The 17,608-nt window shown below is 40.4% G+C and overlaps 1 protein-coding gene across 1 annotated transcript in view; it reads left to right on the top strand.

Annotated features, from left to right (window-relative positions):
* Positions 1–991: 991 nt before the first annotated feature.
* The window catches only part of LOC119887868 (nesprin-1-like), a gene marked incomplete at its 3' end in the record, with an annotated part of 28,194 nt that continues 11,577 nt past the window's right edge, over positions 992–17,608 (top strand). The window contains 36 exon segments of the mRNA XM_038698433.1: positions 992–1,046; positions 1,049–1,210; positions 1,859–1,968; positions 2,630–2,662; positions 2,954–3,061; positions 3,152–3,289; positions 3,728–3,875; positions 3,878–3,891; positions 3,993–4,105; positions 4,317–4,485; positions 4,583–4,679; positions 4,823–4,843; positions 5,140–5,342; positions 5,525–5,689; positions 5,811–5,963; positions 6,065–6,208; positions 6,544–6,711; positions 6,883–7,041; positions 7,134–7,298; positions 7,552–7,686; positions 7,993–8,151; positions 8,418–8,626; positions 9,369–9,477; positions 9,668–9,832; positions 10,088–10,255; positions 10,372–10,548; positions 11,778–11,918; positions 12,033–12,193; positions 12,533–12,683; positions 14,435–14,662; positions 14,771–14,869; positions 15,104–15,291; positions 15,444–15,567; positions 15,803–15,969; positions 16,630–16,783; positions 16,905–17,530. Of these exon segments, the coding sequence (XP_038554361.1) occupies positions 992–1,046; positions 1,049–1,210; positions 1,859–1,968; positions 2,630–2,662; positions 2,954–3,061; positions 3,152–3,289; positions 3,728–3,875; positions 3,878–3,891; positions 3,993–4,105; positions 4,317–4,485; positions 4,583–4,679; positions 4,823–4,843; positions 5,140–5,342; positions 5,525–5,689; positions 5,811–5,963; positions 6,065–6,208; positions 6,544–6,711; positions 6,883–7,041; positions 7,134–7,298; positions 7,552–7,686; positions 7,993–8,151; positions 8,418–8,626; positions 9,369–9,477; positions 9,668–9,832; positions 10,088–10,255; positions 10,372–10,548; positions 11,778–11,918; positions 12,033–12,193; positions 12,533–12,683; positions 14,435–14,662; positions 14,771–14,869; positions 15,104–15,291; positions 15,444–15,567; positions 15,803–15,969; positions 16,630–16,783; positions 16,905–17,530 (5,486 nt within the window).

Genomic DNA, 17,608 nt, shown 5'->3' on the forward strand with positions numbered 1-17,608 from the left:
TTACTACGCTCTTCTACTGACATGCATTTTGTGCATTTTGACTGGGACACTGGTTACTGATGAGTCTGGCTCCCTACACTACTGAGCTGCTCAAATGTAGTTGTGGCAGTTGACAAATGCAAGGTTTGCAGTGTGTGGTACCTCTGCTGTTCCTTCAGTGCCCAGTTGGACGCAATTGTCTCCTCTTTTCTTTTTTCCCCATCTGGTTCACTTTTCATGTGGCTGTTTCGCCTGCCCCCTTTGGCTATATGTACTTAGCTACATCAAAGTCCTGACTTGATGACATTGGTTAAAGAAGAAAGAGGCTTCTTTTGGGAACTTATAAATGAACTTCTGTGAGTGAAAATACAAAACATTCTCCCTTCCAGACTCTGCATGTGACTTATTTTCCAGAATAATCCTTTGCTTGGCTTTTGTTTTCAGATCAAACTTGTTAACATTCATGCTACTGACATCGCAGATGGACGACCATCATTGTCCTTGGATTGATAGGACGGTTATCCCTACTTCCAGGTAATCTTAATTATCACACAGTGCTGATTCAGATGGATGCCAAGAATACTGCCATTTTTTTCATGTTGCTATGGTCACACTGCAACCTCTTACTTGCCAATTGTTATTGTTGTTCATTTAGATTGAGGAGTTAACCACAACCTGCCAGCCTTACAGGCTCTGTCCAACAGCAACTCCTCTGTAGAGTGTAGCCAGCTCTGAACAGGAAGCCCTCCAATGAAGAGAAGGTGGTTAAAAAATTTCAGGGCAATGCCAAGAAGGCCCGCTGGGATGGGTGCAGTGCACAGCAGCCAAGTATGTTACTTTCAAATTACCTTTTTGGCCAGATGTTACAATATGTTTATAGATATGGGTGTTACATTTCTATAACTGTATACGCTGCAGTATATATTCTAGGACCTACAAGGCCTGTTACAGATGTATGCACCATAAATTTTTAAGGTATTTCAGTCTTTCATAGGATTTTGCAACAAAAAAAATGCCTACGTATGTGTTTGTCAGGCATCATGGAATTGAGGTGAAGGACTTTGGTCCAGCTGGCGTGATGGTGTCGCATTCCAGTCAGTAGTGCACGCCATCAGGCCAGACCTGGTGGACATGGAGGTGGTGCGGAGGAGGAGCAACAAGGAAAATTTGGAGGAAGCCTTTGCACTTGCAGAAAATGAGCTGGGTATCCCCCGTCTGCTGGATCCAGAAGGTGCCCTTGACCTTTCCTGCTGTTTGCATTAAATATTCCAGTGTAGCAGACTATTCAGACAAGATAGCAGTGCATATAAGTGTGTAAAGATTGCCAGTATTTTAGACATAAACAGCAAATACAGTAAATTATATTAATGATATAAGTTATGATGTGTGAATATTTTAACTAAATGTGTGCTGAAAAGATCAGTGAAAACCTCAGATGATTAATTAATTCTGTGTTACTTGTGACACTGAGTTTTAGTCTGTTGAAGTGATGCAGTCTGCAGTGGCTCTGCAGTCCTGTCTTCACTAGCAGAGTCGTGATGCTTTATTGCACAAAGAGCTGCACTGAATGTGATTTTAGGGGAGCTTCACCCTGATCTCTAGAAACATCAGGTCAAGGATGGAAATGAAAGTAGACATGTATAATAGCTGTCAGGCCTGAAGACATTTATCCTCTTGAGTATGTGAAATGCTTGTTTTTAATGTCATAGTAATGGCTCAGTCTTATCTGTGCTTTAATTCTACAGGCATGAGGTCATGTTTAATATATTGACAGGATTTACAGAGGCCTGAAAAACATTTGCTGCCTATGTTTAGATCAGCAAATTTTTAGTGTGAAGTTTTATCCCGTGCGTCAGATAATGTTTGTGTTGCTCTGTAGATGTGGATGTAGACAAGCCAGATGAGAAATCCATCATGACATATGTGGCTCAGTTCCTCAAGCACTACCCAAACCCCCACCACTCTGAGACTGATGGACAGCAAGATGAGGTACTTTGTTTAAAACCTATAATACTATACATTAAATGTGTATTAGGCATTGATACATCGGGGTATTTCTGGAGAACAAATGTCATTGTGTTACTACTAAATACTGTATTAGAATTATTTAACTCCATGTGTTTTTATTTTTAGATTTGTATAAATTGTTGCCATCCACATTTCCCCCAAATTGCCTAGCGTATCATCATTCATAGAGAATGCCCACATGCAGACATCCTAACAACAGTATATGCTTGATGAAAACATACTTTAACTGCTGCCGAGCTTAATTATTGTAAGCCCGTGCTTGCAATTTTTTTAGTTGCTATTTTTTCACATGAAGCTCCAACGAATCAAAATAATCATAGCATGAACACAGTAGTAATATTATCATCAACATTTTGTTTTCTATCATCAGACTCAATTAATTTCTCCATCTTACTTGTGCACATTAAGCTGCTTCTTGGCTCAATTCCAACTTTTGCACTGTCAGTGCCAGTACTCCAGGTGAGAGCTCAGATCATCAGTGCTGCATGCTTTCTGTTTGGAGTGTATTCCCACCTTGCCCTCATCCCATTTTCCATCCTCTTTGCTTCTGTTTAATAATGCATCTAATGCATTTTGTGCTGTGTTTGCATCTCTTTGTGTGCCTTGCTGCTTTCCTGGATAGTTTGGTCCCCAAGATATAGAACAAATGCTTGAGGTATGTTTCACTAAATTAAAAAAAAATCAGAGGTCTGGAGAAGATGCTAGTGTCCATACCCCCTTTCCGTCTACCATGACTTCTAAAATGAATCTGTAGAGATGTAGAGGTTGGTTTTGTGTGAAATATGAACACTTTTTCAATTCATTAACTGTGTGTTTTTTCTCTTTAATCTGAATTGATGAGGTGTTTCTAGAATGTCAGTTTGTTGTGAGTTTCTCAACATAGTAGCATGCTGATTTGACAGTTTGTCCCTGTGAAACTAAGCTGCATGTTCAATGATTGTGATAGAGAGAGGAGCGGAAGATGCTGAGAGAGCTGAAGGTGTTTTTAGATCAGCTGGAGAGAGATGTGCTGCGGGCCCAGGGATCAGAGGGAAACCTCACTGACAAATATCAGGTGAGTCAGGCCTGGAAAAACAAAGTTTATTGTTACATAACATTCTGCTTTGACAAAGACATTTATCAACTCGTACCATATGCTTTGCAGGCATTTAAGAGCTTCCATGTACAGTATGAAATGAAGAAAAAGCAGACAGATCCACTGCTGCAGCCAGTCCACAGAGATGGCAAACTGTCTGTGGACCAAGCTCTGGTCAAACAGGCGTGGGACCGTGTGTCTGCCAGGGTAATTGTACTGCGTACTTCTGCACAACATGAATAATTTAGAACCAAGCCACAAAGAAAACAGAATCATATCATTATCATAATTAATCATACCTAAGTTAAACAAAACCTGAGAATAAATAATAGATTGTCAGTTTGCTATTTGTCATTCTTCTTTTCAAATTGCACTGACATAGTGAAAGTTAGGGTTCCTCTCTTCACTGGCTGCCAGTGAAAGTTCAGCAAGCTTTTGAATTAGAGTTTGTTCAGAGGGGAGGAGAGGGAACAGAGGAGGTTTTGTTCACTGGGCAGTCTGCTCCTCTGGACATCCACAGCTTGTCTAGAATCTTTTGTAGCCTGATTGCTTGCGAACATGTGGAACTGTTTGGATCAGCATAGCCTCCTCTTTGGTGGGATCTTGCTTTGGTAGAGTGGGTATTTTAATGGATGTCAATTGCAGCTGCTGGACTGGCATATCCATTTGGACAAGTCCCTGCCTGGTCCTCTGGGAGTGATTGGAGCCTGGCTTCACAGGGCAGAGATGGCTCTTAGAGAGGACATTCCCATCCAACATGCTCATGAAGAGACAGCCAATGTTCTTCACAGAAAACTGAGCAGCACAAGGTAACACAGTGGAACTTTTGAGTTATCGTATAATGTTTTATACGGGTACAATACACAGGAAAGCCAATCTGGACATGATTATATGTGATTACATTTTGCAGGAGGTATTAAAAAATTTGGAGTCACACAGGCAACCCTTCCAGCAAATCCACAGGGACAGATCAGTGAATGGGGTACCTGTCCCACCTGAGCAACTCCAAGATATGGCTGAACGGTAAGACCTTTATCAGTGTAATTACTTATTGTCTTGGGAATTAGTTATTATGCACAGTTTCTTCTAAAATATGTATTTAATTAACATCAACTTGATGTTTGCTAGTTCTTTTTTTAGTTAAATAAAATACTTTCTGTGTTTAAGTCTTCTGTACCTTGTGTAAAATCAAAGCAAAAGTGGAATGATTATTGGACATCTGTTTAATTTGCAGGTTCAATTTTGTGTCTACATCATCACATGCACACCTTATTAAACTGGAATTCTGGGAAATGAAGTATCGACTGATGGCATTTCTTATGTTGGCTGAGTCAAAGCTCAAGTCATGGATCATTAAATATGGCAGACGGGACTCTGTTGAACTCTTGTTGCAAACTTACCTTGTAAGTTGACATAAGTGGTGTTGCAGTTTCTGCATTGAAAAGCACTCTGTCTATCAAAGACAATTTCATCTTTTCCTTGTTTTCCTTTTTATTTAAGACTTTTGTAGAAGGCCACAGGTTCTTTGAGCAGTATGAGATAATCTTCACAGCGCTCAAGCAAGCGGCAGAGGTTTATGTAAAGTCTGACAGTTCAAGTAAGAGTTGTTTCTGTTTTATTACCAGTTTGTTTCTTATATTATCTGTATATATATATATATATATATATATATATATACATACACACACACATTTGTTTGGGCTCATAGTAAACAATCTTATTATTGATTTTATGTTATAGGGTCTAAGACCTGTAACAAAGGTAAGTCCAAAAACAGTCTAACAATCTTTAAAACCTTTGCCTGTCTCCTGAGCCATTTCCAAACGTGCTTTTAACCCCTGAAAAATCATGGTATTGCATTATGCATGAAAAAGTAACAATAATTGCATTAGTTGGAATGCTATTTTAGCACATCTTTGTTACCTAACACACTGTAGCATCAATCAAATGGCTAAATGATCCACTGAATCATATGCTTTTTTTTATTTTTTATTCATGTACATTTGATACCCATTTTTGTTTAACTAAACTGAACTAATGGCATGTTTTACTTTCAGTTGATGAAGCGGAAGGGGTAAGTAAATTCCTCAGTGATGCCACAGCTCAGTGGAAGAACCTGGCTTTGGAGGTGCGAAGTGTTCGCAGCATGCTGGAGGAGGTTATATCTAACTGGGAGAAGTACAGCAGCACAGTGGCAGCTCTGCAGGCCTGGCTAGAGGATGCTGAGCAGATGCTCAATCAGTCAGAGAATGCCAAACGTGTAAGTATAATGACAGACACTAGTATGATAAAATTTGTTGTAATATACAGCTTTTATTTGTGCTGCTAAACTACTGTATAATGTTTTTTAATGGTCACAAAGCATTTGAGACTGTGACTGACTGAAAGTTGTACATCTACTGTACTAAATAGCTATGGTCTTTTGTTTACCTTTCCTCTTAGGATTTCTTCAGAAACCTCTCTCACTGGATGCAGCAGCACACGGACATGAACGATGCTGGGAACTTCCTCATTGAGACCTGCGATGATACAGTCTCACGAGATCTGAAGCAGCAGCTTCTCCTTCTGAACGGGAGATGGAGAGAGCTGTTTGTCAAAGTCAAACATGTAAAGACAATGCCCTTTTGAACAACTGTACTGAGAAAAAAGCTATGATACATTCTGTCAAATCAGCTTTAGTTTTCAAAATAAATGATCCATTTACTATCTTCCTCTATTTCATTATCAGTATGCAAGAGCAGATGAGGTGGATAAGTTGAGGCAAGACTACCAAGATGGGATAAATACCTTAAAAATGTTCATGGATGCAACCAATGAGAAGATGACTGCTCCTGTTCAAGTGTCTTTCCTGAATGTCAGAGCCTTTGTTCAAGATGTTGAGGTAAACAGCCCATACACTAAACTTCTTCAGGTTAGACAGATTTTTCCTCTCTCTTCTTTACAATGAAACATCATTATACTATATATCCCAATCAAATGTAGGAAATCAAGCACAAAGTGCCAGCTATGGAAGCTGCCTGTAAGGCAGCGAGCCGTACTGCTCAGCTGTTGACCAAAGACACTCCACAGGAGGAAGTTTCACAGATGATGGAGGTGATGGCCTCAATCAAAGAGCAGCTTAGCAAGGTATGTGCATGTCATTATACGGTATGCCATCATCCACTTGTTGAACTTCTCTTTTTATGTGTGCATGTGTGTGTATATGTGTGTTCAAATTTGCTGTATCATAACGGAAAAAAGAGCTGCCACTTTTCATTTAAGTGATTGTATGAAATATTTGTATAATATATAGTAACTCGCAGTGAAAATATATTGTTTTATACAAGGATTCCAAGGATGCAGAGTTTTCAACAGAATTTAGTTGCTGTTGTGGCATTAAAGCTTCTGAAAAAATGGATCTCTATTTAATGTCATTGATTTAATCACCTGTGATTCACTTTGACGTGCTGTCCCCCAATCAGGTAAGAGAGAGATGTTTGCCTCTGCTGAGGGAGTCCCAGTCTCTATTACCTCCACTGGAAGAAATGGAGAAGAACATCACAGGCTTCTACCAGGCTCTGGAGAAGGCCAGTCATCTGACCAGCACCCCTGACTCTGAGGGACCAGTAGACTTTAAACAGAAATGCCAGGTAAATAATACGTTTTCAATATGATACCGTACCAATTTTTAAATGACTTTTAGATACGTAAAGAAATTACATAAAATACTGAGGATTGTCATTTGTTGAGAACCAACTTTAGACTGTAAAGCACAGCCTCAAGATATAAATAAACACCTTACTTGTCATTGAATACTACAGGAGCTGGCGACCTTCACTCATAGCTGTAAGAAATGTTTGACAGTCATAGAGAGAAACCATCAGACCATCCAAAAAATAATGAACAGCAGTAAAACCCTCCAGCACATGGACATGAGTCTTCTGCAGAAAAGAGTAGCTGACCTGCAGACCTCCTCACAGGTACCTGGTACCAAACCTCAAGGCCTATTTCAATTCCGTTCAGCTTTTAGAACTGTTTAAGCATTTAAAGATTTACGTGCTTGTGTGTTTAGGCCATGATTAAGGAATCTACAGAGTGGCGGAAGCATGTGGAGGCAAACAGCAGCCTCATGAAGAGGTTTGATGAGTCACGGGTAGAGCTGGAGAAGGTTCTTAAAATGGCACAGAGCTGTCTGACAGAAAGAGGCAACCCAGAGGAGCTGCTCAAGAAACATACAGTAAGAAAACGGGCCTTGTGCAAGATTAAGGACGGTACAATCATCATAGTTACATCACAGGATTTTTTTGTGTGCAAGTGTGCTGATGAGGCACCCCAAACATCTTCGTTTTTTAGGTTGACAATGACAGATATAGCTGTACTGTAGTGTCACTCATGTATATATAAATACCACAGTCAGTCCTGACACAGCATGGAACAATGCAACAGACCTGTCCTGCACAAAGTGTGATAAGGTCTTGATTTTTTTGCAGGAGTTCTTTGGTCAGCTGGATCAGCGCATCTTGAATGCATTCCTCAAGGCTTGTGATGAGCTGACAGACATTTTGCCAGAGCAGGAGCAGCAATCGCTACAGGAAACAGTTAGGAAGCTGCACAAACACTGGAAGGTTAGTGCCTTGAAAAGTATGATTTTTGAAATGCAAGGTTGTAGCTCCAAGTAGAATATAAATATATTAATATATTTCGAAATTTTTTTATTTAGTTTTAATTACATTAATGAATAATGAAATGTTGTTATTGAAGCTTACACAAAAGTTTTAAGAGTTTGGCCTCTTGCATAACAGAAGCAAATACTTACTTTGAAGATGAGTTAGAATTTTTCTTTTATATTGATATCAGAAAATGTCCTTGATATAGTTTTAAACCCAGCCCAGACCTCTACAGAATTTCTTCTGGTATTTTTCATTTCCCAGGATATTCAGACAGATGCCCCCTTTCACCTTCTGCATCTTAAAGTGGAGGTGGAAAGGAGTAAGCTGATGGTGTTACTGCAGGAGTGCCAAGCGGAGGTAACCAGGGAGAACCGCCACCTGGCTAGCATGGGGAGCGAAAGGCTCATCAAAGAGCACAGGGTGAGCACAGAGTGACTGGCCAGCTGGCTGCATTTGGTGTATTGATTAACTCTGTGAAATAATTCAATGCAAATTCTCTGCTGTGTACCAGCATGGGAAGATTTTGATGAACTTGATCCAAAAGAACTGAATCTCTTCCAGCAAATGCTGTCCTTAGTCAGCAGTGTTTCACATATATTTTTTCACAGTGTATGAAGCATTAGCACACTTATAGTAAAATTTTGCTATCCTGTGTTTGTGGTGTTCACTTCCAACACAACAACTAGGCCTTTTTTAAGGAAAAGGGCCCCCAGTCCATCTGTGAGAAAAGGCTGCAGCTGATGGAGGAACTTTGTCAAAAGCTCCCTGAGGGTGACTCTGTCCACCAGACCCTGGAAACGGCAAGAAAGGACTTCTCTGAAGTCCAAGAGGAAATCGAGAACACCCATCAGAAGTTAATGCAGCACCCAGATAAATGGAAGGAGTATAACACAAGGTGCAATAATTAAGTATTTTGTGAAGTCCTAATTCAATGCTGTTAAGGGGTTATTGTGGTTACAATGCATAGCATAAGGAAAGAGTTGTAGTCCAGCATAGCACTGTGGCAGCAGTAGAAGAATGTTGTTCATTAACCAGTGTCCTGCATTCATTACATATCCAGAGTAATCTTGTTTAAATTCTTTCATTCACTTGAGATGAGGAGAGAGAGAGAGTTGAAGTGAGGAGTAGGTTTTGTAATGCATATGGTTCTGATATAGTTCTTTATTCTGCAGACTGCAGATAAAGTAAACACAGCAGTAAACACAAAGGAGTCTGAACTAGATCATTTACAGTTCTTGTAGTCATCACATAACCCTGATGTGTAATTACATCTTGAGGAGGTGCACATTAGCAACAGCAAAACCTTGTAGCTGCTTAACCTTTGAATGTAGGTACCACAGACCTCAACAGAGAAAATTAATCTTTAATCTGTTATTTTTAAGTACTAATATAATTTTTATGCAGTTATTAGTGTGTTGTTTGTTGCACACCTGGTAGACAGAGGAGCTTTATGTTACAGATGAGTTCATATTGTAAATTGGATGCCTGACGAAGATCCATGATCGAAACAGTGTGCCTGGAATAAACTCAGTGGTGATAGTGTGCAGAAATGCAACCTTTTCTTTTACAAGCAAATATTCCTGAAATCTTTTTGAGTTTGAATTGAAATTTTCCCTTACCTTACCTGTATGAAACAGGTACGCTGAACTCTCGTGCTGGCTTATATCCAAAGAAAGCCAACTAAGGCTGCTGAGAAACCGAGCCAATGACCCCAGAAAATATGGCCAGGTGAAGGCTACCATCACGGTGAGTTAGCACATGCACCCTGCAGCCCAACTACAGTGACAGTCCCCTCCTCGCCTCCTCTGTGATGCTTTATTTACGATGTGCTACTTGCTTGTCAGTGTCGCTGCTGAGGAGATGAGAGAACACTTTGCGTCAGGTAACTCTTATGAACACATGGCCTGTATCACACTCTTTTTGTGTGTGTGTGCAGGAACTGAGGAATGATGCAGAGCTACAGGAGGGGAATCTTGGCTGGCTGAAAGCCCGTATGGCTGTTCTTATTGAGATCAGTGCTGACAGCGATGCCCAAAGGCAAGCAAGTGCACTTAGCAAGCTCTCTACTGATTTTAAGGGTCTTCTTGCTTCCCTCTTAGAGGTAAGTAAAGCGTTTACTTGTTTTACACATTCCAGACATCATTTTCCTTCTGATAATTTACAGTATATTTTTTAAACAGTGGACAATACAATACAAAAAAATCTAATGTAACAGACCCGTGCACTTTATTAGGGCATTAACACTTTCATTTATAGGTAATATATGTTTGATTGTACTAAACTGGATATATATATATACCCCAGCATTAATTCATCACGTATGTTTTACTGTATTTTTCTCTGTTATATCTTCCAGGGTGAGAAGATGGTGCTGGCTGTGGGGGACTGTGTGCAGTTCAGGGAAGAGGTACAGACTACTTTGGATGATCTCGTGCAGGGGCAGAAAGAGGCTCAGGCTGAGGTCACCAAAATACTGGACTGCCCAACCGTCAGAGAAGCCCAGCAACTGCTTCTTGTTCACCAGGTGCTCTAGGACATTCAAAAAAACTAAATATAAATGAGAAAGAAATACTTTATTTTGATTGTTTTGAAGAGTTTACTAGTAGGGTAACTTCAAAACTTTTAATGTGTTTCTCATAGCAACTGTTAAAACGCCTAAAACTGAAGAGAAAGGACGTCCAGCAGCTGATCACCAGAGGTCAGCAGCTCCAGGCTGAGGAGGGTTTGGGAGAGACTCTGCAGCAGGACCTGCAGAATTTAGAGAACACTCTCAGCAAAATGGAGCAGAATATGGATTCACAAGAACAAAGCCTTGAGGTGAGCAATGTTACTAAGGCAGTGATTCAGGGGAAACTGTTAGTGAATAACATTTCACGGTGGATTGCTCTGAATAATAACCTTCAACAACAAATTTAGAATTAAGGATGATTTTGCTGTATTTGTGATGTTATGTTTTTTGCAAAATATTAGCAACATGTTATAAATGGAAAAGGTTTCCTTCTGGAAATTGATTAAAAGATGTGGTAAGCTCAGATATGGACAGACTGACTTTTTGTCTGTGCTTTTCCTAACTCTAAAAACTCGAAATGAACGTACAATGTGATCACAGTCAGCTTCTGAGCTGAATCTTTTGATCAGTTTAGTTATTAAATTACTTTTACTAGGCTTCCCTATATTTATCATGGATCCTTCTACATGTGTCTCTGCTTTTTGTGTGTCTTGTTTGTATCTTTTCAACCTGCCCAGGGACTGTAAATGAACATGACTATCTTGGCTAACTATTGCAATTACATCAAATTTATGTTAATTATTGTGTCTTATCCCTTAAAATAAAAGAATAACGCCTATTAATGGAGATGCAGCATTTGTGGAAAATTCCTGAGCGGACGGTAGAGAGCTCTGATTGATGTTTTCTGATATAAGGAATGCACTGTGAGGCTTTACAGTTCCTTTAGAAGATAGTGATGCACTGAGTCAGTCATCACACTCTTGATGGTGCTTTTAGAGAACATGGACAGGATGGAGGTGGGAGTCGTGAAATGGAAACTTTGTATGGCTTCTCTGTGTTAGGGAGGATGCACTAAGGGTCCAAATAAAAGGTTCTCTGTAAGATGCACGCAGATGAACCTGATTTTTCTGACTCTGCAGCAGAACCACTGCTGCAGTAGCACTGGGGGTGTGGCGCTTGCAGAATATAAGCTGTGCTACCTTTGTTAATATGCTGACTCATCACCCCTGCTGATAGGGCCCAACATGGTAGTGTTATTTGCATACTTAATTACATGGTTTGAGATGGATTGGCACCAAACTCATATGTCAGTGTGTTCTTTTTGTAGTAATCTTGATCTGGGATTACTGACATTGGAAAGTGATTATTTTCATGCTGTAATATATTTAGATGTCATAGTGATAGTAGGAGCATCCAATAATAGCAATATCCAAGTTTGCTGCTTAGCTCTGTTGTTTTTTTTTTTATAGATAAAGCACTCTATGATTAAAGTGGATTTGATTTGATATCAATGATTTTGGGGTATTGTCATCACCAGGTCACACTAGCAGCCTGGCAGGAGTTTGACAGCCAGCAGGAGGCAGTGCATGAGTTTGTTAATAAAGCACGCTCAACAATGGAGAGAGACCTGAACTTCAGCAGTCCAGAGAGCCTGGCTGTTGAACTTGACCAGGCCAGAGTAAGTCAAGGTTTTCTTTGGGTTTACTCCTGTGGACATACTCTTGGCATTTTTACTAATGAAAGTAGTTAGCTAAATAGAGAATGTTACCAAAATCCTTTATTTTTTAAACAGGTGTTGTTGAAGCAGTGTGAAGCAGAGGCCTCACATATGAACACTTTGCTGAAAAGAGCAACAGAAATCCAACTTGGCCCAAAAAACAAGACTATGCTTTTACAACAAGCTCGTTCTCTCAGTGAGCAAGTGGACAAAGTAGAGGCTGGGCTCAAAAAAGAGTAAGATGATGGATTTCATTCTCGTTGCTTTTGCTAACAATGTTTTAGTAGTCTTTAGATAGTGTTTCCAAATACATTATGGTTTTAGCTTAATATGCTATTGTATTAAATGAGCTGCTTTTGCCACAAACAGCAGCACAACACAATCAAAATGTACATATTAACACAGGTTTAATTAAAAGTCAAATAATTGTGTGTGGAAACGTACCTGACACAATCTCAAGGACCCAGATGTAGTAAACCGAATTATCTGGTACTCTGTATCTCACATGATTGGCAAGGTTTATTTGCAACTATTACCTACTCAGCGAATTAAAAAAATTTACTTTTGTGTTCCAGTGTCAAGACTCTGGAAGATATGAAAACTCAGTGGGATCAGTTTGGAGCTGGGTTTGAAACCTTTTCCTTGTGGATATCGGACAAAGAAAAGCAGCTGGATGTACTGAAATCTTCTACTTTGCCTCTTGAGCAACAGGTCAACACAGTAAAGGTACATTATTGTGTATTATAACAGTAATCTTAGCAAATCAATAAGGCTGTTTTAAGGAGCCATTGGGGTTAGACAGGTAATTCAAGCAGCCCTCTCTCCACCAATGTAGCCACAACTAATGGTTTCAGATCCCTTTTTAACATTGTTTTACTTACCGGAATCTGGAGGTGACTTGCTACTTTAACCAGGTCATCCTTCCTACAGGCGTGAACTTTGTCATGAGTCAGATTTACCAAAAATGACTCCACATCAAAACGCTCAGAAGCCATTGCATCTACACAATCAGCTGTACCAGCTTATCAATTAAGTGTGCTCCCTTACCCTATTCCAATAAATATCCTTTCCCCCGGATTATTAGATTATCCCGGACGAGCCCCCACTTATGTTACGTCCCAAGGTGTCTAGGGATATAGGGACATAAACATAAACCAGATGTTCTTGGTTTGGAAGGATATTTATTTGAAATAATGCAAGTGGAGCACAAACAGAGGATGGGCCAATGGGTGCTGTGGAAATCAACAAACAATTATAACAAAAAGGAGATCCTCAAAAGGAGGATTACTGCTTACAGAGATACTAATAAAACAAAAATAAACCAAAAAGCTCACTAGCCTACTGCATTTGAAAAACACAACACAAAACGCACAGCACCCCTGAACCTGGTGAAAACTAACATAAAACAACTATGGTGTGTGCAAGAAAGGTGTCAGTGATAGCTAAGCTTAGCCCTGGCCCACTCTCTTACCTTCACACAGTGAAACACACAAAGTCAAGACACAAAGTCTAGCACGGGTTACAAAACACTACTATAAGCTCTAAGACAGGCGTTCCCGAGGCAAGCAACTCAGGTCAGATTGCTGCCCCAAATGGCAGACCCAGCAGGCTTTTAAGCAGGTGGTGGTCGTCACGGTCTCCATCTGATTGGCCCGTAGCATGCCGCACCAATCGAGGGCATGGTAACTGGAAACCCAGGAAGTAGGCGGGACCTTCTCTCCTTGTGCAGCCAATCCTCCGCGTGGGCTTGCACAGCCTGCTCAGCATAACAGATAGCCCACTTGAAAGCACAGGCAAATACAGGTGGGGGCGGTGGCAGCCGTAACAAGCAACAACAGGCCTTCTTTGCCCAAGGGCGGACACACTGTCTCTGTTTTGGACTCTAACATCAGTCCTCTGTCTTCAACACAAATGGTGCTTGTAGGGTGAGGGTGTAATTCTTAAGAAAACCTTATACCTTACCTTATAGACAGTTTGTTTCAATTCTTAAGGATATGGAGCAGGGGAATATTGGTCAGTGTTTTGTGTTCTTAAAATTTTATTTTTGCCTTATTCAGTGAACTAGGGGGCTTATGCTTATTTTAGGAATGTGTAATTGCTGTGTTCAAAAGTTATCCTTCATGTTCTTTTTGCTGCATCAAGAGACTTTAATCTCAATCAGACTCTGGTTAAATAAAGGTTAAATACAAATAAATTAAAAAAGCCCTCGTGCATTTTTGATAGTTTTGATTATTTGCTCTTTTCTGTGAAACTTAAAATTTATATGCATTTTGGTATTCATTTAAATGGCCACTGTTTTGGGTAACTTTAATGTGCAATGGTGTAAAATGCAAAGGCCATTTTAGTCACCAACCAGTACACACCACTCCCCAATGCCCAACAAAATTCCATAGTATTTCAACTCCACTGGTCAATTAAGAAAGATAGTGATTATCTCAGTCTTATTTATTGTTTTGTCTCCATACCTGCATGTCCAGGCTATTGGTGCAGAGCTTCAGGAGCGAGCTGAGGTTCCTACTCAGCTGGAGGCAGATTCGCAGGCACTAGCCCAGTTTGTATCTTCAGGGGAGGCAGCTCGCATCAAGGCCCGTCTGACCCAAATCGGCAGGTACTGGGAGGAGCTGAAGGAGAGCGTACAGCAGCTGAATGGACAGCTGGAGGAAAGCTCTTCTCACCAGCAGAAGTTCAAAATCAACCTAGAGGAGGTAAAGGGGCTTATTGGTCATTTTTTCAATATCATGGCAGTATACAGAATAGCATCTCGGGAAGATATGAACATGCAGTTAGTTTTTTAAATCTTTATTCTCTCCTAGGTGCAAGCATCTCTCAGTGAACTACAATCAAAACTGGAGCATCCTATCAAATCCTGCACCGCCTCATCAGAGACCTACAAAGCTCTTCAAAACCACATGGTGTTCAATTGTTATACTTTTATATTTTAATACAAAATCATATATTTGGAAGGAAACAAATGTTATCATGCTTTTCTCCTTTAATTTAAAAAACTATACATGCCAACAGTATTTTTCAAAAATGAATTGCAAAGCATAATACAGATCGTTCTTTTCTGTGCCAGTCTTTCAGCTCGCAGGTAATGCTGTGTTGGTCACTGTCTTGTGTTTTTGTGTTGTGTTTTTGTTCCCTAGGATGTCTGTCAGCATCTGGAAAAGCTGAAGGGAACCTTGCTGTCCCTGTCAGCTGGTGCCCGAAGACTTAGTGACAGAGAGCAAGCAGAAAGGACTGTGACAGAGCTAAACACAAGCTATGACCAAAGTGTACAGGAGGCAAAGGACAAACAGAGCACACTGGAAAACCTGCTTTCTCTTTGGCAAAAGTAAGAGCTACTGAACAATACATGCATTTACAGTTCAGTTGGATCACTGGCTTATCTTGGACAGATATATACAATAAGAAATGCTGATAGTAATGTCAACACATTACACACACACACTTTAAGGTACCAGTGTTTCTATTGATGTGTTTCAGGTATGAGAAACTGCGTTCAAACATTGTTTCTTGCTTGGAGAGGAGTGAATCTGCATCCAAACCAGAGAGTCACTTTCTGTCAGCTGATAAAACCAAGCTCCGCACGGAGATACAAGATTTGCAGGTACAATACCTGCACACATACTTACATAGTTCTCCAAAACAAATCTCTAACCAAATAATTTCAAAATAATGGAAAAAATAAATGGTCCATGCTAAGGTTCAAATTTTTGTCCCCATATATGACAATGTGAAGAGACATTTGCCCCCACAACATGATGAATAAATAGTGCATGTACATACATAGATATTATATTTTGCATGAATGTTTATTTAAGAAAAGTATGTTCTCCCTGCAGGCTTTACACTCTGAGGTCCAGTCCCTTGAGCCCGCTCATACTGAATTGGTATCTTTGGGGATGTCCTTGTGTCCGACTGCACCAGAAGAGAGAGTGAGGCAACTAAAAGACGAGCTGGAGACCCTAGAGAGGAGTTTGCATGTTCAAAATGAAGTCCTCCCTCAAAGGTAAGATATTCTGTTTTACCTTATCAGGTCACACATACACATGCTGTTCCAGGGACCTGTCTGATGAAGCAAATTTTGTCAGTATCTTTTATTACACAGTTTTCACAAACCTAACAATTGGTCCATCAGGGCAATTAAAGGGAACATCAACCTGATACTGACAAAACACAGCTACTGATGATGGTTGTTTTGTGGTGTATGTTTTGTGTTTGTGTGGGTAATTGTTGAAACAAATGAAACAATGATGCAAATACAGTAAAATTAATACATGTCTAAAATATCAGTGGTAAATGCTTATGTCTACTCAATCTGGCTATGCTATGTTTTGGATTTTTCTTAGACAACATATTATCCAAAGAAGGTTAAAGTCAAGGGCAACTGGACTTGGTTGAAGATACTGGAAGACAATGCAGACAAGACAATTAGACAACATATTCAATATAGAACATGTTAATTACAGATATTAAGCATGTAAAATACACCATAGGTTTATGGTTAAACATAGTGTAACAGTGAGAGAATATCAGAACGTGACATATTTCATTTTTTGTGTGTGGCAAACTTCAGCCTGCATTTAATAAAATACTGAAAAGTATAATGCTAGTTAAAACAGCTCTTGTTTGCTGATTAGAATCACTAACCTGTCGTTTTGTCCCACAGAATCAAAGAGCTTCAGAGCCACCTCTCACTGGTAGAGCAGTTTGACCAGGCCCTGGTAAAATTCTCCCAGTGGAGTGAGACCATGCTCTCAAATCTGCACTCAGCTTCTCAAATCAACATTAGCAACCTGCAGTCTGCCACCACAAAAGTAAAGGTAAGAACCACACAGAATCATTGTTCATCCGTTTGTGCATGCAGAATGCTACTCCTTCCAGAGCCACTTAGTCAGTTAGCAGACAAGCAGCATTTTACAACTGATTGCTTGCTTTTGACAGGAGACCCAGGTGGCCTTACAGAAGCAGTCCAGTGTGAGACAGAGCTTGGAGCAGCAGGCCGAGAAGCTCTGTCAGTTCTGTGACCCTGGTGATACACAGCTTCTCCGCAGCAGAGCAGACAGCTGTTTGCAGCCCTACCTAGAGGCCCAGCACATAGCTGAGCTCCAGTTAGAGTGCCTTGCAAGGCTCGAGGCTTTCCTGCAGACCCACAGTGTGGCTGCAGGAGTGTTGCGGGGTCTGAAGCAGACTGTGGAGAGTGCTGGCAGCTGGGACCGTGGGAAAGTAGAAGAGCTGCAGCAGGAGCTGGCCACTATTGTCCCGGACATTAGCCACCTTGAGACTCTAGCCGTCAGTCTGGACAGCAGTCTCTGCAAAAGCCATCTCCACATTGGAGGTGATGAGGGTTCTCGTAAGTCATGTCGCATGCTGGCTGATTCACTCAGTGCTGAGCTGGATGCTGTGAGGAACTTGCTTGGTACTAAGCAGAATGAAGCAGAGGCCCTGGGGGCTCTGTGGACCTCCTTTAGACAGCGGAAAGAACAACTACTCAAAGCTGTGGAGGACATAGAAGAAAAAGCTGACCACCAGAGCTTCAAAGAACCTAGCCTGCATGCACTACAGCAGAGGTAAATCATTATAAGAGTATAATATCAATATTTATGTTAGGTTAATGCTATAATTCAAAAGTTGAGGTAGTAGGGATA

Source organism: Micropterus salmoides, unplaced genomic scaffold (assembly GCF_014851395.1).
Source record: "Micropterus salmoides isolate LMB-PRFRI ecotype aquatic unplaced genomic scaffold, ASM1485139v1 Ms_hic_scaffold_441, whole genome shotgun sequence".
NCBI classification, from domain to species: Eukaryota; Metazoa; Chordata; class Actinopteri; order Centrarchiformes; family Centrarchidae; genus Micropterus; species Micropterus salmoides.